The following is a 17,233-nucleotide window of genomic DNA, read 5'->3' as shown; positions in this document are numbered from 1 at the left end:
GCACCTTGTACTTTTGCTGTTCTCGGACATTGTAATAGGCATGTCCACTAAAAATTGAAGTACTTTTAAATTGATTCAGACCTAACTTATTGGATGGGAATTGATGAAAGAAACATTTTGGCGTTTAAATAATCTTAATCGGACGTTTCATTCCAGAGATATGGCCTTTCGAGTGTCACGGTTTTATATAGGGCTGCTAGAACATGTTAAAAAGTTAAAGTCCAAAAAGGAATACTAACAGAAAGTGCAACTTTAAGGTACTTTTTCTTAATGTAGGCCTATTTATTAACTATCTGATCTGGAACATTATATTTGCTTATAACAACATGCAAAATAAGATCATCCTGAAAATTTAATCGATTTTGTTGACATACAACAAAAACTATAAGACCTCAAAACCCATGGTTTGTTTGTTGAAACCTCAAGCATGATCATAGATGGCCGCCATGGAAAATATCTCCATAGAGGAGATGAACAATAAGTGCATTATTTCAAATGAAAAGCGGTAGTCTTAAACATTGTTCAATCTTTTAAGGTCAGCACATTTTATCTTCAAAAATTATTATATTTCATCATGGCATAAGTTTGGTAACATTAATCACTACCAATTTTGAGAAATTTGCTCCAACTCAAATGTTATCTTTACTACATTGAGCAATACACTGTGTGCATGGAAGCCATGATGGTCCCCGGTTTTTATACTCCCTATGAAATGGACATGGTAGTGAGAAGTGCACGGGGAAGTGCATGATTTGAGATGGGCCGCGGTAGGCTTAAACATTCTTAAATTTCTTAACATCCTACACATTTTGTCTTCATAAATAGTTAAATTTTATGAGTATGTAAGTTTGCTTGTCTGATTCACTCCAAATTCGGAGATAATTGCGTTTGAACACCTGATGCACGGAATGGTGTCACTTCAACCTGTTGTAGTTCTCATCTCATTAAATTTTTCATTAAAAAAGTTGATCTCTTCATGCAGGAAGGTCCTCTCTATTTACTGACCAAACAGGAAAAAGTTTGGTGAATGTTTTCTGGTGGAATCAGGAATTTCTTGAAACACCCTGATATAGGCCTACATTTGGATCAAAACAAGTATGTACGCCATTTAACATGCCTGGGATTTCTTGTATCGATCAGTTTCTCCATAGACAATACGTGTGTGAGTGCACGCACACAGTAAATGAAAAATCGTTCTAGTGGAAACTGTATTGAGAGTGGGCATCCCTAATTGTAAACACATGTTTTTTCTGTAATTTAAAAGGCCCGCCTTTTTGCGTGATTTGGCAGTGTCTCTAGACTATTGATTTTATGCTAATGCTGTTACGTAATCATGTGTATGATATAATTTTTACATGTGTTGTATGAAAGACAAAGGTACAGTGTTTATGTAATCATTGAGAAATGCCATGAAAACAATCCACAAATGACGTCACGAGATAACTCTTAAAACATACTGACTGCCCCTCGTATTTTTTGTTGGATTACGGTGAATGAAAATGTGTGTGGGTGTGTGTGTGTGTGGGGGGGGGGGGTGTAGGGGTGTTTTATTACGCTCTGCAGTTGTAATTCATATTAGGTTAAACCGGATTGTTATGTGAGTGCATCCATAAACAGGAAAGTCTACTTTTACTAACATTTTTGCTTTGTGAACAGAGGACTTTCTTTTAAATGTTTGAAATCGCTACATTTATATTGTTTTTGAATTACAAAAATGAACGAAAATGTGTTTTGGGGTTGGGGTGTTAGGTGTGTAGGGTAGGGGTGTTTTGATACATGTTGCCGTTGTGATGCATAAGGTGCTGCAGTTGTGATTCGTTCTGTTGAAAACGATTGTTGAGGGTACTAGGGCATCCATAAACAGGAAAGTCTACTTTGTTACCACTGTTGCTTCTTTGTGTACGGACAACTTTTTTAAGTTAATCTCTACTTTTACGAGCGCATATATAGTTTGTTTAATTAAAAAAGTGAAGGAAGATGTATGTGGGTGTGTGTGTGTGGGGGAGGGAGGGTGCGCGTGGGGTGTGTGTGTGTACCTGCTGCTTCTAGTGATGCCGTCTGTTTAAAACGGTTCTGTGAGGGCATCCATAAACAGGAAAGTCTACTTTGTTATCACTGTTGCTTCTTTGTGTACGGGCAATTTTGTTAATCGCAACTTATATACACGACATTTTTTGGTTGACTTGAAGATTGCGTGTGTAGGGGTGGGGTGGAGTGGTGTTTAATATAATATAGTGTAGTATGTTTTTTTTTATAACTAAAATCGTTGAATGAATATATCTCAGGGTTTTAATATCTGTGGTTGTATATAATGCTTAATTTCTTAATTGATTAGTAAATCAATAGAGAATAAAAAAGAAGTGCCTAACAACCTGAGATGTATTCCACAAGTTCATGAAAATTTGGCTGGAAATTTGATTAATTATGGGTTTATTAGTTACTCAGAAAATCAAAATTGCAAATGAGAAACATGTAAAAATTACTTAGGCAATTAGCGTAGCAGGCTGACGTTATGCTGGTGTTTTCAGCAAAATAAAGTTCTGAGTATAATAAAATTGAAAACTGAATTTTGATTTTGATCGACATCAGATTCATTCAGCTTTATCACATTATTGGATATTAACCTTGACCTTGTTCCCAATTTTGTGCGCATAAATCAATATGTTGTTTGCCACAATGGCCCTCAGGTAATGGTAGGCCTACTGGGTCACAATAATAACTTAAAATTTATACCAAATATTTTACAAATAGGAGAAATACTTCCAGAAAGTAACGGAATCTTAATAAACATAGTGTTATGTTACAGCTCCCCAATATGTGATGGAGCTCAGTAATCATGACATCCAACCACGTCATCTCAACATGCTACATGTGACTTTTCTGGGCCTCAGCTAGAACTTTATTCAAGCTCAACACAATTATATATAAACTTAATTAAAATAAAGAAGCACAACACCAACATTCATTCAATCCCTATTCCTTTAATTAGCAAAATCATATTGCTACTGATCAACCGTGAATCTATATACAACTTGTGGAATCTATATACAACTTGTACAGTGAATAACATTCAAATATTGTATTTCCTTAAAATTTCCCAACAATTACATTCCACAAGTAACACTGGAGTAAATGGAATTTGAAACTATCATACCATGCAATTGGGAATTTAACTTAAAGGTGTGTGTCGGAGGGGAGCATAACCTAGCGACATTTGCACTCAAATTTTTGAGATAATTAAAGCTGACACACACAAACCCCCCCTAAAATCAGAGGCAAAAAAATCCTGAAATCAAGAAAAATTCCTGGAATCAGGAAAAATTTGAGTAATCGCCCCTGTAGTAATAATTGTTGCTGTTTTTTGTGTCAAGTTTCATTTCATAGCACGTAATTCAGGGTTTGATTTCCATTTAACCCCTGAGCACTACCTGCCGATCTAATATTGCCTCTGATTGGTCAAGTACATGGTATTTTCACTTTAATCACCAATTAGATTGGGAGTTTTGCAAATAATTCACCCCAATTTTTTTGTGTGGTGAAATTATTCTAACAATGTTGTTGATTGGGCCAATTGATAATGAAAACTTCTTTTTGGCCAATCGGCAGGTAGTTCTCATGGGGTTAAACAGCAATGAGCAGACAGCTTCATCTGCTCAGGAAGCAGGGTTGTTAAAGTTTGTTGCTCTGGTCGGACCCATCAAGTATCAAAAATCATGTTTCACCCTGAAGTTTCCAATAAATAAATTTGGTATAGTGAATACAAAGGCCCTGCTATTTACTAACCTTGGTTGTTTGTTCCATTGCCCCAAACAAAATAAAATACTTATCCAAAGAATCTGATGCGCTCAGGGAAAATGTGTTGGTCTATTCCAATTGAAATCCATACACCCCATATGGAAAATATGATCTTAATCTCCAAGATAGGGGATGTATATTTCAAATGGGGTTACCTGAATGGGTGACTCCATTTGAAATCTACACCCCCTGTGTAGGAGGTTAATGTAGTGTCTTCCATAGGGGTGTATGGATTTCAAATGGAAGAATCCACTATACAAAATTCTGACTATAATTCAAAACTGAGTTTGCTACAAACAACTCATTTGCAAAACACAATCAGTAATGTAATGCAAAATTAGCAAGGAGGCCATTTTTGGGTTTCGCTCATGGACAATTCTGAGTTGGGACTGTTTGGGTCAAACCTGTTTGGTTTCACACAAACAAGGCAATGAGAGCCAATCTCTTTTCAAGTAATGTTTTTCATCAGTCATATCACTATATTTATCTATACTTATAATTCTTTATTCAAAGGGGTCAAGGAGTTAACATATCATACAGGAGAACTTCAGAAGGTTCTTCACAAAGGTATAAAAAAACTTACTCATTGGGCAAGACAAGTTGAAACTACAAACAAGTATATCAACCTTGGAATACTCACTGAAAGTGGTAATTTTTGTGAAGGTTTTATTCAGCCACACCTGCAAAATTTGAGATACACAAAATGTTTAAGAATGCACAGCACATATGGTGCAGGATTGAGCAATCTCAAATTTAACAAAATTGCTAAATTTGTTCCTTTTGTTTAAAATCGCTAAAATATCTTTATGTGAAAATATTTGCTTATGTAGTATTTCACAGAGTTGGTCAAAATATGTCACTGTTTTTTGACAAAACAACTTTTCATTCTATATTTGCATCAGTGGTGTAGCCGGTGCTCCCCAGAAATCATTGACCATCGGAACATCACAGGTCGTTGATACACAATGGTCCTGTGGCCGTGTGTACTGAAAGTCTTGGGGAATTAACAAAATTGGCCAAAATCAGGGTTGTGCTTCTTCCCATTTGCATGTTTCAGTCCAAAATTATTGAAGCATAAATATTGCAAATCCTGGTGTCATTCTCAATTTTTGGCTGGCACTGCACGGAGTAGTGGGCTTGAGGGGAGGCACAAATTTTGTGTCCCCGCTATTCCGCAAACCTGGCTATGCCACTGATTTGAATTGCTTTATAAATCTGATCGATGGGAGAATCTGGCATTGATATTTGCTCGCATTTCACTATCCATAATTTCACTTAACTATGTTCTACCAAAACTGAAAAAAAATTGTCTCTTCCTGTATGTGTTACGTCCACAAAATATAAAACATTGAAATTCAAAAATACAGGGATATAAAATATTGAAAATACAGGGATACAAGGCAAAGAATTATTCCTTTGTCTAGAAGCTCTTCTAATGTTGGTAATCTGATGTGGTCTTTTTTTAGGCACCTGAAGCAGTAAACAGACTTGTAACTATACTAGAAACTTCAATTGAATTAACATGATTTTCCACGTTCCCTGCGCGATGTACGCCAGCGTGTGCGTCTGTGCGTGCGTAATACGGAAGTGAATCCAACCATGCCAACACACTTGTGATTGCTTAGTATTTTAATTTTTATAACCAAGGTAGTGCATTCCCGCTGAAGTTTGAAATGTGATAGCATTGCGGTTGGATCGTGTATAGCTGTTGAAAGCTGTGGTCATTCAATAGAAATTTCTAGTATAGAGGTTTTGTCCACTATACAATTTGTTCTTTGTTTTCTTCACTCTTAAGAATTTCTGTCGTTACCCAGGCATTTCAATTCTTTATCTCAATGCTAATATCCGAAGATAGTTTGATACAGAGACTATTACACAAGCTATAATCAGAGACTGAATAAAAATACTAGTTTGCATCCGATATCACCTGTTAATCAAACTCAGAAAACGGTTTATTATGATGATTGAAAATTTCTAATCACAGTGGTAAAACATCTATCGTAAATTTTGCACTTTCAAACATACAAACTGTCTCCAAAGTTAGGTTTTAGTAATTGGACACTTTCTTTCCTGGAGGCGCCATGTCAACAATGCCTATAAAAGTTGCTTTTTGTTTTGTAAAAGTGTCATCATATTTCGCCATATTCTGTGATTCCTTTTCTCCGATGAATGCACCAGATGAATTCAACATATGTGCTACTAACCAATCAAGGGCTGTGGGAAGTTGATTGTCAGATGCAAACCAGTCTGTTTAATTCAGTCTCCAATTATAGCGAGTGTTTTTATGTTTCAGAAACTAATGTTTATGCTTCTTTCACGAAAAATAATGGTCAATTTCATCAGGAATAAATATATAGTTCAGAATGTTCAACGTGGGACGTTTTAACAAATGCGCATGGGAGCTTTGAGACAAAAGATTTTATTTTACTTAATCTATAAATATATCAGAATGGCTTAACGTCATGAAAATACAATATTGTAGACTTCACGGTAGTTTTCAACAAAGTGAACCTCAAGACCTTCTGTGATGTAGCTCTGTAAGTCAGCGTAGTCTTTTCTGTTTTCCGCTGGAAGTATTATACAATCTACACCAACACGACGGGCCTGAAAAAAATGGCAAACATCACAGATTGAGTTCTTGCACTTTGAAGTATATGAACAACACTATTATAAAATCAATGTTAAGTTGAACACAAAAGATTCCTTAATTTTGACAAGTTTGAACCCAAACATTTTCTTGCATACTAATGATCAAACTGCCTTGACTGTGGGGATGACAATGAGGGAGGCACAAAGTGAAATGTGAGGGAGAAATCTGAAAATTTGCATAAAATTGTGCATTTTTTGCACAAAATAGGGGGATTTCCAGTTATTTTTGTTTCAATTGAAGGGGGGAACCACACTGGTTATTTGTGTTGGTAATATGTTTCAAAGCACTTATGATATACATACTGCAGGTCTTTGCAGGGCTTCAAGCCAGCCCTGACAAATATATAGGAATTAGGAACATTTTGAATGAAAATTAAGGACAAATATAGGACAGCAGAAGTCAAATACAGTGGGTATTAGAGACCAGTAACTATTGTTCATGGAGAAAGTCCCACAGAAACTTTTGCATGATGTATGTGCATCATTTTGGACTGGTATGATGTGTATAAATAATATTTTGAGTAAAAAATAGGAGGCTAACAAAATCTACCTGCTGAACTGCTGAAAAATTATGACAACTACACACGAAACGTGCAGAAATTTTCAATTTTATATTAAATTCACTAGTGCAAGTGAAGAAAATATGTAAATTTCCTAAATTTGGACAAATATAGGAATTATAGGGCACTTTGTGACAATATAGGAAGAGTTAAAATAAGGAAAAATAAGAAATATATGGCTACTTGAATGGTAAAATGTATACTTACAGCAATGGTTTTCTCCTTGATGCCACCAACCGGTAGAACCTTGCCTGTGAGTGATACCTCTCCTGTCATTGCGACATTCTGTCTGATTGGTTTATTGAGGGCCTGGGACAACAGGGCAGTCACTATGGTACACCCAGCACTAGGGCCATCTTTAGGGGTGGCACCCTGTACAGAAATATTATTAATGGGAAAATAATCTGGATTAATAGAACTGTTTTACAAGCATTTTTTCAATCAATTGCAAACCAATAAGGCAGGTTCCTAATCTAATGACACACACAGCAGTTTTCATACGAAGCTTGACTCAAATTATAATTATGACCAGAGTTATCTATATATTCTATCAGCATTCTTTCGCACTATTTGCCGAATTTTAGGCAGTGTATAGGGTACACACAAAAGTGGGGTTCAGATTGGCTAATTGAATCACATCAACAAATATCTGCATCTTGTTGAACAAGCTGCGTAGTATTGTGTGACCCAGACATGACCTTGTTCTTGCATAGGCAAGTGTGAAAGGACCTTGAGAGTAAATAATTTTTTTTCACATATCTCCAGAGATGGGTGACCTGATCGACAGCATCATCCCCCCCTCTTTTTCCTATCAAAATTGAGATAAATAATCCCAGTGAAATTTTAGGCCTAAAATATATTCCGTTTAGATGTTATGAATGGAAACGTGACAGCCTCATCCCCAATTGTGGTATACCACACACACTGTTCTATGGGCTGTTGCGAAACACATTTTTACTTCTAACATCAAAACAGCTAGTGCAATTTACCTCAAAACTTGGGAATCAGATTATTTTGGTGCAGGCCTCAATGTGAGGTACAAAACACAATACAAAAAAATCTGATCACCCACCTTTAAGAGGTTTTGCTTTAAACATGTTCAGGGGCCAAGATCTTTTTTCATACAGGATAGTTATCCCATGCTTACCTCCGGTACATGAAGATGGACATGGGATGTCTGTAGTGTATTATTAACACCATCCGAGCTGATGTCTTGTGAATCCAGGAGGAATGTCTTAGCATATGTATAGGCTATTTGAGCAGATTCTTTCATCACCGCTCCAAGATTACCAGTTATCTCCATCGACCCCATGGCATCCTCCTTGTCTGTGTCACCTCGTCTTTTGATAGCGGTCTCAATATATAAAGTTGAACCACCTGTTGTAGCAAATGAAAATTACAGTAAAATATTTCAATATCACATGCTTGGTTGAAATCTTTCCTCGGTTAAGATCCTGAATGTTACACATGTATTTTTAATGATTAAAAAAAAAATTTAAAAAAAATTAAGATCAAAACACAATTAAAATTATGTTTTGATCTTAAATCACCATGTAAATCAACCATTTTTTGTGATATGAATAGATATATCTGAATATATTATCAGAGTTTCCTTAAAATAACTGCAACAGCAACCATCACTAACCTGATTACTGCAAAGCATAAAATGCTCGCATACACAATCATTTCATGAATTTCACGAGGGCAATTGATTCGTGAAAGTTTCATGCACTTGTATATTTTTCCTTTCTACAGACCTTAAATGAAATGTACAAATTTGCGAAAATATCATGTTGCAGAAATATGGGTTCTCTCTAGAATGCGATATTTTATTACCCCAAAAATATCATGCTTTACAGTATTCTGAGCAAAAATATCCTTATGACCACAATTGGACAGATGACCACCACTGGAAAGTGATGGTCATTTCCTATGCAATTACGCTCTGACTGTGCTGTCACATTCAAAGTGCCTCACTGGTGATAGTGTCTGAAAGAGCATGGGTTACTGGTTTCAGATAACACCAGAAAGGCTGAACTTTTAAATGACCAGTTCAGTTCGGTGTTTACCACCGAGGACAGTTCATCCATGCCGCATCTTAAACCATGTACTCTCCCTCCTATTCCTGAAATTGTCATCTCTAAAGCAGGAATTGAGAAATTGCTCTCAAATCTCCAGCCAAATAAGGCCCCTGGCCCTGACGGGATACCGCCACGCATCCTGAAAGATTGTGCACCTGAGATCGCACCTATGTTGACTGTAATTTTTCAGAAGTCAATCGATACAAGCCAGCTCCCTGGGGACTGGAAACTGGCGAATGTTACCCCTATATATAAGAAGGGGGAGCGCACAAAGCCTGGAAATTACAGGCCTGTGTCGCTCACATCAGTGTGTTCGAAAGTTCTTGAACATGTCATACATTCTCACATAATGAATTACTTTGATAAGCATCATATATTAACTGACCAACAACACGGTTTCAGACAAAAGCACTCATGTGAGACTCAATTAATTCAAACTATACATGATCTCAGTTTATCACACAATAATCGTGTTCAAACAGATGCCGTCATAATGGATTTTTTGAAGGCATTTGATGTCGTTCCGCACAACAGATTGTTACTCAAATTATCCCATTATGGCATAAGTGGTAAGCTAAACATGTGGTTATCTGCCTTTCTTACTGGACGTAGTCAGCGAGTCATTGTAGGTGGGGAACATTCTAAATGGGTCAGTGTTGAGTCCGGGGTACCCCAGGGCACTGTTCTAGGCCCGCTGATGTTCCTTGCCTATATCAATGACTTGCCTGATGAACTCCAGTGTACCACCCGCTTATTTGCGGATGATTGTATTATTTATAAATCCATACACTCACAAACTGATTCTATGTCATTGCAAGAAGACCTCAACACATTGTCTTCTTGGCAAAAGAAATGGAAAATGTCTTTCAATATTGCAAAATGTTATGTGCTACGCATACCGGCTTCAAAGTCAAGCTTAGTTACTCAGTACACTCTCGGGGGCTCAGTACTTCAAGAGACTTCATCTCACACATACTTAGGCGTGGATATCACCCAGGATCTAAAATGGAATACCCACATTGACAGAACTGTAAACTGTAAATAAAACTTTAGGGTTTATACGCAGGAACCTTAGTTCATGCACCAAAGACACCAAGGTAGCTGTCTATAAGGCACTTGTGAGACCCACCCTAGAATATTGTTCTGGGGTCTGGGACCCGCACACCGCTGAGCAGATAAAGAAGGTTGGCAAGATACAAAGACGTGCAGCGCGTATGGTTTCCAATAATTATGATTGGAAATCTAGTGTGTCGGACATGATGAAGGAACTTGATTGGGAGATGCTGTCGACCCGCAGGAAGATTCAACGCTTATCCATCTTGCACAAATCATTAGGGGCCACCTGGCACTGCCAGTTCACTCGTATTTGTTACCGGCTCAACGGCGTACTCGGCGATCTAATACACGATCATTCACCCAGCACCAAACACGCACCGACATTTACAAGTTCTCATATGTGCCGAGAACTGTGAGAGACTGGAATGACCTCCCACACAACATAACTGAAATCACCAGCACTGAACAATTCAAGGAAGCACTACACAGCTACTTCAAAGCAAAGGAAAGCAACATAAGAGACTAAGAAAATCACACGCATGCGCAAATTCCTGCTTGCCTTATTCCACTTGGGACGTTAAGCAGTATCCAAGAAGAAGAATTTATAACTGTGGGGACACGTTTCTGGTATAAGTTGCCCACCACCATCTGTGATCAAGAAAATATCACACCTTCAAAAACTTTCTTAATACCACCTCTTTTCCACTGGGTAGCTCTTGTCATTTCCTGTTTTTTTCCTGTTTTTTTCTTCTTTTTTCCACTTTATACATCTCATTGTTTATGTTTATGCTTTATTCTATTCTTCTCTTCCTCTCTTTTGCATTTGTTTTCTTCATTTCTGTATACCATTGTTTGCTCTCTCACTCTCTCTCTTTCTTTCTTCATACTCTTTTCTTTGCCCTATTCCTCATTGTTGTCTGAATACTATCTATTCTTTATATCTTAAGCTTACCCATTGCGGTCCAAGCAAGACCCATAACAACACCTACAGGAGTCTTATCGTACATTCGATCACTAGTAAATTTAGGTCTGCCTACAAAGTCTGTTAGATTATCTGGAGTCACACTTAGATTCTCAGCCTCTTTGTTCACAATCTTGTAAGCTGCTTTGCGAAATATCTACAAGAACAGAAAAGAAAGATGATTGGATGGTGAAAGGGTCATTGACCAAAGGGTATATTGAATGTGCCCTAAACTATAACTAAACGTAGGTTCACATTAGATATACAATGCTGCCTAGTATCTACGTTAACTGTACTGTAACATGGACAAGAGTATGTGTCCCTAAAAAGGTTACATGAAGAAAATGAACGGCATTTTGTGACTACAACAAAACAATATCATTTTTTCAGCTATTATTTATTCATCCTTTTTGGAATTGTCTGCTAAGTTTCAACTTTGTATCTTAAAAGCAACTTAACATATGAGCGCAAAACGACAGGCACATCAAGAGTGACTAACCATCAGAATATCACACAAAGAAAGTTTAACACAAGCACATATTTGCGTTCACTTTTAGATTTTTCTCTTTATTTTTTTCACGGCTGAACACAAAAAGAAACATATTGACAAATTAAATTAAATGCAGATTAAAGGTATTTAAAAAAATGTGCAATGTTTTTTCCAGTAGTTTTGCACTACATTTGTTTGTTGTCTAATGAGTAAATGTTTACTCCAGTAGTGTTTTATATTATTTTTTGTGATTTTTCCGGGTTTTTTTCTTTGAAAGTGAAAAAAAACTCTTAATGCGGAAAATAAGCCATAAAAAATGTAATGCGAGTGCGCTACAGGAAACAAACTTGTTGTTTTTGGCCTTAACTTTTTCAAAAATCTATATGTAACATTTTCTGAGACACCTGGTATCTTAAGGCATCAGAAATGAGTAGGATACATCTGCAAATTGACAATTGTGTCTACTAGGTGAAGAAGTTATGTCCCATGAAACAGTGATTAAAAATGGAACCTCAACACAGACGTGACTACTTGATAAGAAACCTCACCTTTTCAATTTGTTTCTGCAAGTTTCTAACACCGCTTTCTCTGCAGTACGATTTGATAAGCGCATTCATAGCATCCTCTGAGATGCTGACGGCTTCTTCTGTTATACCAGACACCTCTCGGGCCTGTGGCATTAAATATTTCTGCAACGTAAAGAAATAAAACAGATTTCTTATTTGGTAATCTTAACCCCATGAGAACTACCTGCCTATTGGTCAAAAAGGAGTTTTCATTATCAATTGGACCAATCCGCAACATTGTTAGAAAAAATTTCACCATGCAAAAAAATTGGTGAATTATTTGCAAAACTCTATTGTGATTGGTGATTAAAATGAAGATATCATGTAATTGACCAATCAGAGGCAATGTTAGATTGGCAGGTAGTGCTCAGCGGGTTAAGAGGAAGAAAAGGTGACATACAAGATTTTAGTGGCAACAATTATACACAACAATATTTGTTAAGTACCGGTATTGCTGAATGTGTTTGCATCTTGGCTGCTACAGTATTGTCAACAGGGTGTCATAATATAATAGTACAACATTTTCATAGACATTCCAGTATCAATATAGCATTGAAGTTTTGTAATTATTTTTTGCTATCTAAAGATTTTGATTAAGATGAATCTTGTGTGGTACAAGTTTAAGTAAGGTATTGCTATCTTAATTTTGTTCACTACAGCCATATTCATAATTATATGCCTCATATATAGATTCCTGTCATCTGATTGGTTGAAAGTGCAGTCATTGAATTAACTATGCCCGCAAAATGAACTATGGACCGGTCATGGAAATGAACTATGGACCGGTCACGTGCGTCCCGATCAAACTGCGCAATCGCAACATCCACATATCCATTCGGTATATAAAACAAATATTGACTGCTTTATATTCAGGACCTGGTTAAGATTATAGGCCCAACATCTCAAAGAGATCACCTTGGGCCTATAATCTTAACCAAATCCCCTCATAGCAGTCAATATTTGTATACTATTACCCAACATTGCTTGGTGACGGAGGCAGGCAAGGGAGGAAGCACAACATCGTCAACTATGAACATACAGTATTAATTTCCACTTAGTGCATTTTTAGTGAGCATTGTATCTTCAAAATGTCAAGTCTCCTAACACATTTTGCACCTTCCCACCATGAACAACAGAAGCTTGTTGTAGTGGGTAAACTCACCTGTGCAATTGCCACCTTTTCTTGAGCCACATAACCTGACACATCAATCATCTCCATACGGTCTTTCAAAGGTTCTGGTATCGTGTCCGTTACATTTGCTGTACAGATGAACAACACCTAAAGAGTGCAAACACAATCATGGCAATAATTATTAGCAGCTTTGTGCAAAGGCCATCATACCTCTTATAGCATTATAATTGGGATTAGATAGAGAAATGTATGATTTGTTTCTTTTGGGGGGAAGTTTATTATCATTACACAATTTAATTATACTAGAAAACTTAATCCATGCTTGATAATACTGGCCATGCACAACACCCAGGTACAACATAAATGATTGAAACTTATTATTCAAAATAGACCATTTAGGTAAATCCCAAAAGCTTTGTGATTTAACCCTACATACCATATTGTTTGTATTAAATGCCCCATCCAATGTTTCAATGAAAAATGGAAAAAAATGCAAACATTTCCATGCCATATAGTGGGAGTAAGCTTAAAACTTGCATCAGTCATGTCAGTTACTATCATTAAATTGCATGGACAAAACCTTTGACTCAAACTTCCATCTAGTTCATTGCCTAATTATGTTAGAACTTTACTAATTTCATCAAATTCTTGTTTAATCATGCACTTACGGATGTAATTTCATTGTATCTACTGCGAAAATATCATGTTTCACAAGGCTCCATGGGCGCCGCCATCAGTATATTAGTAGTTGTATAGTCGTAGATCTCTCCTTTCTAAACTCCTCAACAAAAGTTTGGAAAGTTTTTTCAAGCATCTGTATCTCCAATTATTTGTGGCATATTCATATTGTGTTGCATATCAATGGATAGCTACAATACTCCCCTTTACAACGACACCCCATTTGAAACAATAACATTTTTTACGGCTGAGTACACGCCTTGTGAATGTAGCGGGGTCTCAAACAGAATTTGCCAAATTGACCATTATATTCTGTACAGCAAGCTGCAATCCCATATCTTCACAATCTGGGACCTAATGCAATCCTCTAAGATGACACCGCTCACCCCACATATAGCCACGGAAGTCAACGACTGCCTACAGAATATGGGAGTAGAGTCAAAATGACCTGCCATCAGGCCAGACCCGGGGGCCAGACCTCAACCCAGTTGAACACTTGTAGGACCAGCTTGATCGTGATGTGCGTGCCAGAGAATCCCATAGGCAACCATATTGAATGACCTGCGACGAATCCTTGTTGAAGAATGGAATGCCATCCCACAGTAACGTGTAACCAGGTCGGTGAGTAGCATGAGGAGAAGGTGCCTGACTATTGTAGCTGCCTGTGGTTTTTCCACCCGCTATTGAGGTTAGTGGCTAGCGTTTTTTGAGCACAGAATAATGGTCAATTTGGCAAATTCTGTTTGAGACCCCACTACATTCACAAGGCGTGTACTCAGCCGTGGAAAATGATATTGTTTCAAATGGGGTGTCATTGTAAAGAAGAGTATTGTAGCTATCCATTGATATGCAACACGATAAGAGTATGTCACAAATAATTGGAGATACAGATCCTTGAAAAAACTTTCCAAACTTTTGTTGAGGAGTTTAGTACAGGAGCACCATCTTGAATTTGAGTGATTCTCCCAAAGTTCACTGCCGATTTTGAAGCTTTTTTTTCACTGAAAATTTGCTTCTAATAAATGCCCCTTTTAGGAAAAATGCAACGCCCCTCGGTGCTTCTTACAACCAATATAGCAAGTCATACCGATGCACACATAGTTGCTGCACCAATCACCGTGCCCAATAATGATGGTCGCTAAGAATGTGCTTATGTAGGGTTAAACTGCAAGAGCTTTCGGGTTTACCGAAATGGTGAATTATAATAACACACTCATCATTCTACACTTTACAAATGAAAATTTACTTTGAAAATGTGCACTGTTTTGCACATTAGATTGTGATCTTACCTTTGACAGGTCAACTGGAACATCTAGGTAATGGTCCAAGAAATTTGCATTCTGCTCAGGATCTAGGAGCTCCAGCATCGCAGAGGATGGGTCACCTTGGTAACCATGACCAATCTTGTCAACCTATAACAATGGTGAAATAATAATAAGGGCTCAAGTGGTTGAACACCCCTATAGTAGGAATTCCAATTGAATGAATGCAGCTTTCAACAGCTGTACTCGATCCAACCGCAATAGTAAATGTTGCCTATTTTAAACTACAACATGAATACAATGCTAACCAATCACGAGTGCATTGACATGGTTGGATTCACTTCCGCGTTACTCACGCAGAGCCGCACATGCTGCATACATCGCGCAGTGTACGCAAAAAAACGTCACGCTATTGAAAGCTGCTTTCATTCAATTGGAATTCCTACTTTAACATGTTCTTACCAAATTTAACTATTACATGTGCAAGTCCACAAAATTATTATTTTTACAATGATATCTGCATTTTCATCTATCACTTGATTTAATCTCATTTGAGATGTCAACTTGGTTCACATAATTTGACACTTTTAAGAAATGAAATAATAATATTCTATACCTCATCAATGAGAACAAGGGGGTTCTCTGTCTTGACCTTCTTCAGACACTGAATCACCTTCCCTGGCATAGCACCAACATAAGTACGCCTTTGAGTGAATAAACAAAAGTTATATGAATTAGTGAGTATATGGCACAGATAATTTAAAAAAAAAACAAAAAAGAACTTCTTACAGCATTTGGGTGTGACAGCAAGCAGAAGATTATGAAACATAGCTACTATTGCAAAACTATGTTGCTTCAAGTCCAGTTTTCATGTGTATGAAGGCTATGATAAAGCATTATACAGCTGTAACAGGAAGCTGTTTGTTTTAGCATCATAAAGCTTTACCAAAATATGTGATTCAATAAAGCACATGTACTGGCTTAGGAATGATGCAAAAGCCACTTTAACTTATGAGTCCTGCCTAGATTCTAGTTGTAAAGGAGAGGGCAAACCCAGTGAAAATCCCACCAGAATTTTGTTGGTCATAAGTTTGGTTCAGAGCATCATCAATAATAGATGTAGACATAACATGAAATTTTGTGTCACATTGGTATATAATGCAAAAATTGTGATATTACAACCCAGGGAGGGTCACAATCTAGCAATTTTCTCACGTGCAGGGACCAACTCCTTAGTGTCAGTTTTCCTGATGATTTAGCCTTGTCTTCCAAGGGGAGGCACCCAGAGTGTAGGAATTCCATGGTATTTTGTAGGGTAGGCCTAAGGATTAATTAAAACAAGAACACCTGAATAAAAGTTATGTGTGCTTTATCATGATGGTGAATATTGCCTGCCAGTGCTGGATCTGTTAATCATTAATCTATGGTATATGACCACATTTGAGTTTTAGGAGACTGACAGCTACTTCTTACAGCATGTATGTGTAATAGGAAGCAGAAGATATCTGGAACATGGCTACTATTATAGAACTATGTTGCTTCCAGTTTTCATGTGTATGAAGGCTATGATAAAGCATTATACAGGTATAACAGGAAGCTGTTTGTTTTAGCATCATAAAGCTTTACCAAAATATGTGATTCAATTAAAGCACATACTGGCTTAGGAATGATGCAAAAGTCACTGAATTTACATACCAGTTTTGCCTATTCAAATCCCCACAGTAGTTTGGTTCAACACATTATCAATACAGATATGAAGACTTTTGAGACCGGTTCCATAAATTGAGAGGAAAGTTGCAATTTTTAATTTTATTTTTGTATTATGTCCAGATTGATTCCTAATCTCTGCATCATAAGCTTTAAAGTGATATCTTACCAGGGCTGTTCCCTCATTAATTTGTCTTCAAATGTCAATATTTCAATGAAGAATTCTTTTGTTTTCTATGTTACCTTTTTTTTTGGCAAGTTCAATAAATAAATAAATATATTGGTTTGTCTATGCT

At 37.0% G+C, this 17,233-nt stretch overlaps 1 protein-coding gene across 1 annotated transcript in view; it reads right to left on the bottom strand.

Moving 5' to 3' along the window:
• Nucleotides 1-3,043: 3,043 nt before the first annotated feature.
• LOC140158913 (lon protease homolog, mitochondrial-like) overlaps nt 3,044-17,233 on the bottom strand; it is a 32,903-nt gene continuing 18,713 nt past the window's right edge. The window contains exons 14-21 of the mRNA XM_072182180.1: nt 15,847-15,934; nt 15,258-15,380; nt 13,321-13,437; nt 12,141-12,281; nt 11,094-11,259; nt 8,152-8,381; nt 7,212-7,376; nt 3,044-6,399 (exon numbers count right to left, since the gene is read on the bottom strand). Of these exons, the coding sequence (XP_072038281.1) occupies nt 6,256-6,399; nt 7,212-7,376; nt 8,152-8,381; nt 11,094-11,259; nt 12,141-12,281; nt 13,321-13,437; nt 15,258-15,380; nt 15,847-15,934 (1,174 nt within the window). The 3' untranslated portion in view covers nt 3,044-6,255. The remainder of the gene's footprint in view (nt 6,400-7,211; nt 7,377-8,151; nt 8,382-11,093; nt 11,260-12,140; nt 12,282-13,320; nt 13,438-15,257; nt 15,381-15,846; nt 15,935-17,233) is intronic.

This window comes from Amphiura filiformis, chromosome 8 (genome assembly GCF_039555335.1).
Source record: "Amphiura filiformis chromosome 8, Afil_fr2py, whole genome shotgun sequence".
In the NCBI taxonomy this organism is placed as follows: domain Eukaryota; kingdom Metazoa; phylum Echinodermata; class Ophiuroidea; order Amphilepidida; family Amphiuridae; genus Amphiura; species Amphiura filiformis.
Note: the sequence above shows the minus strand (reverse complement) of the source record. Positions and strands in the feature narration are given on the sequence as shown.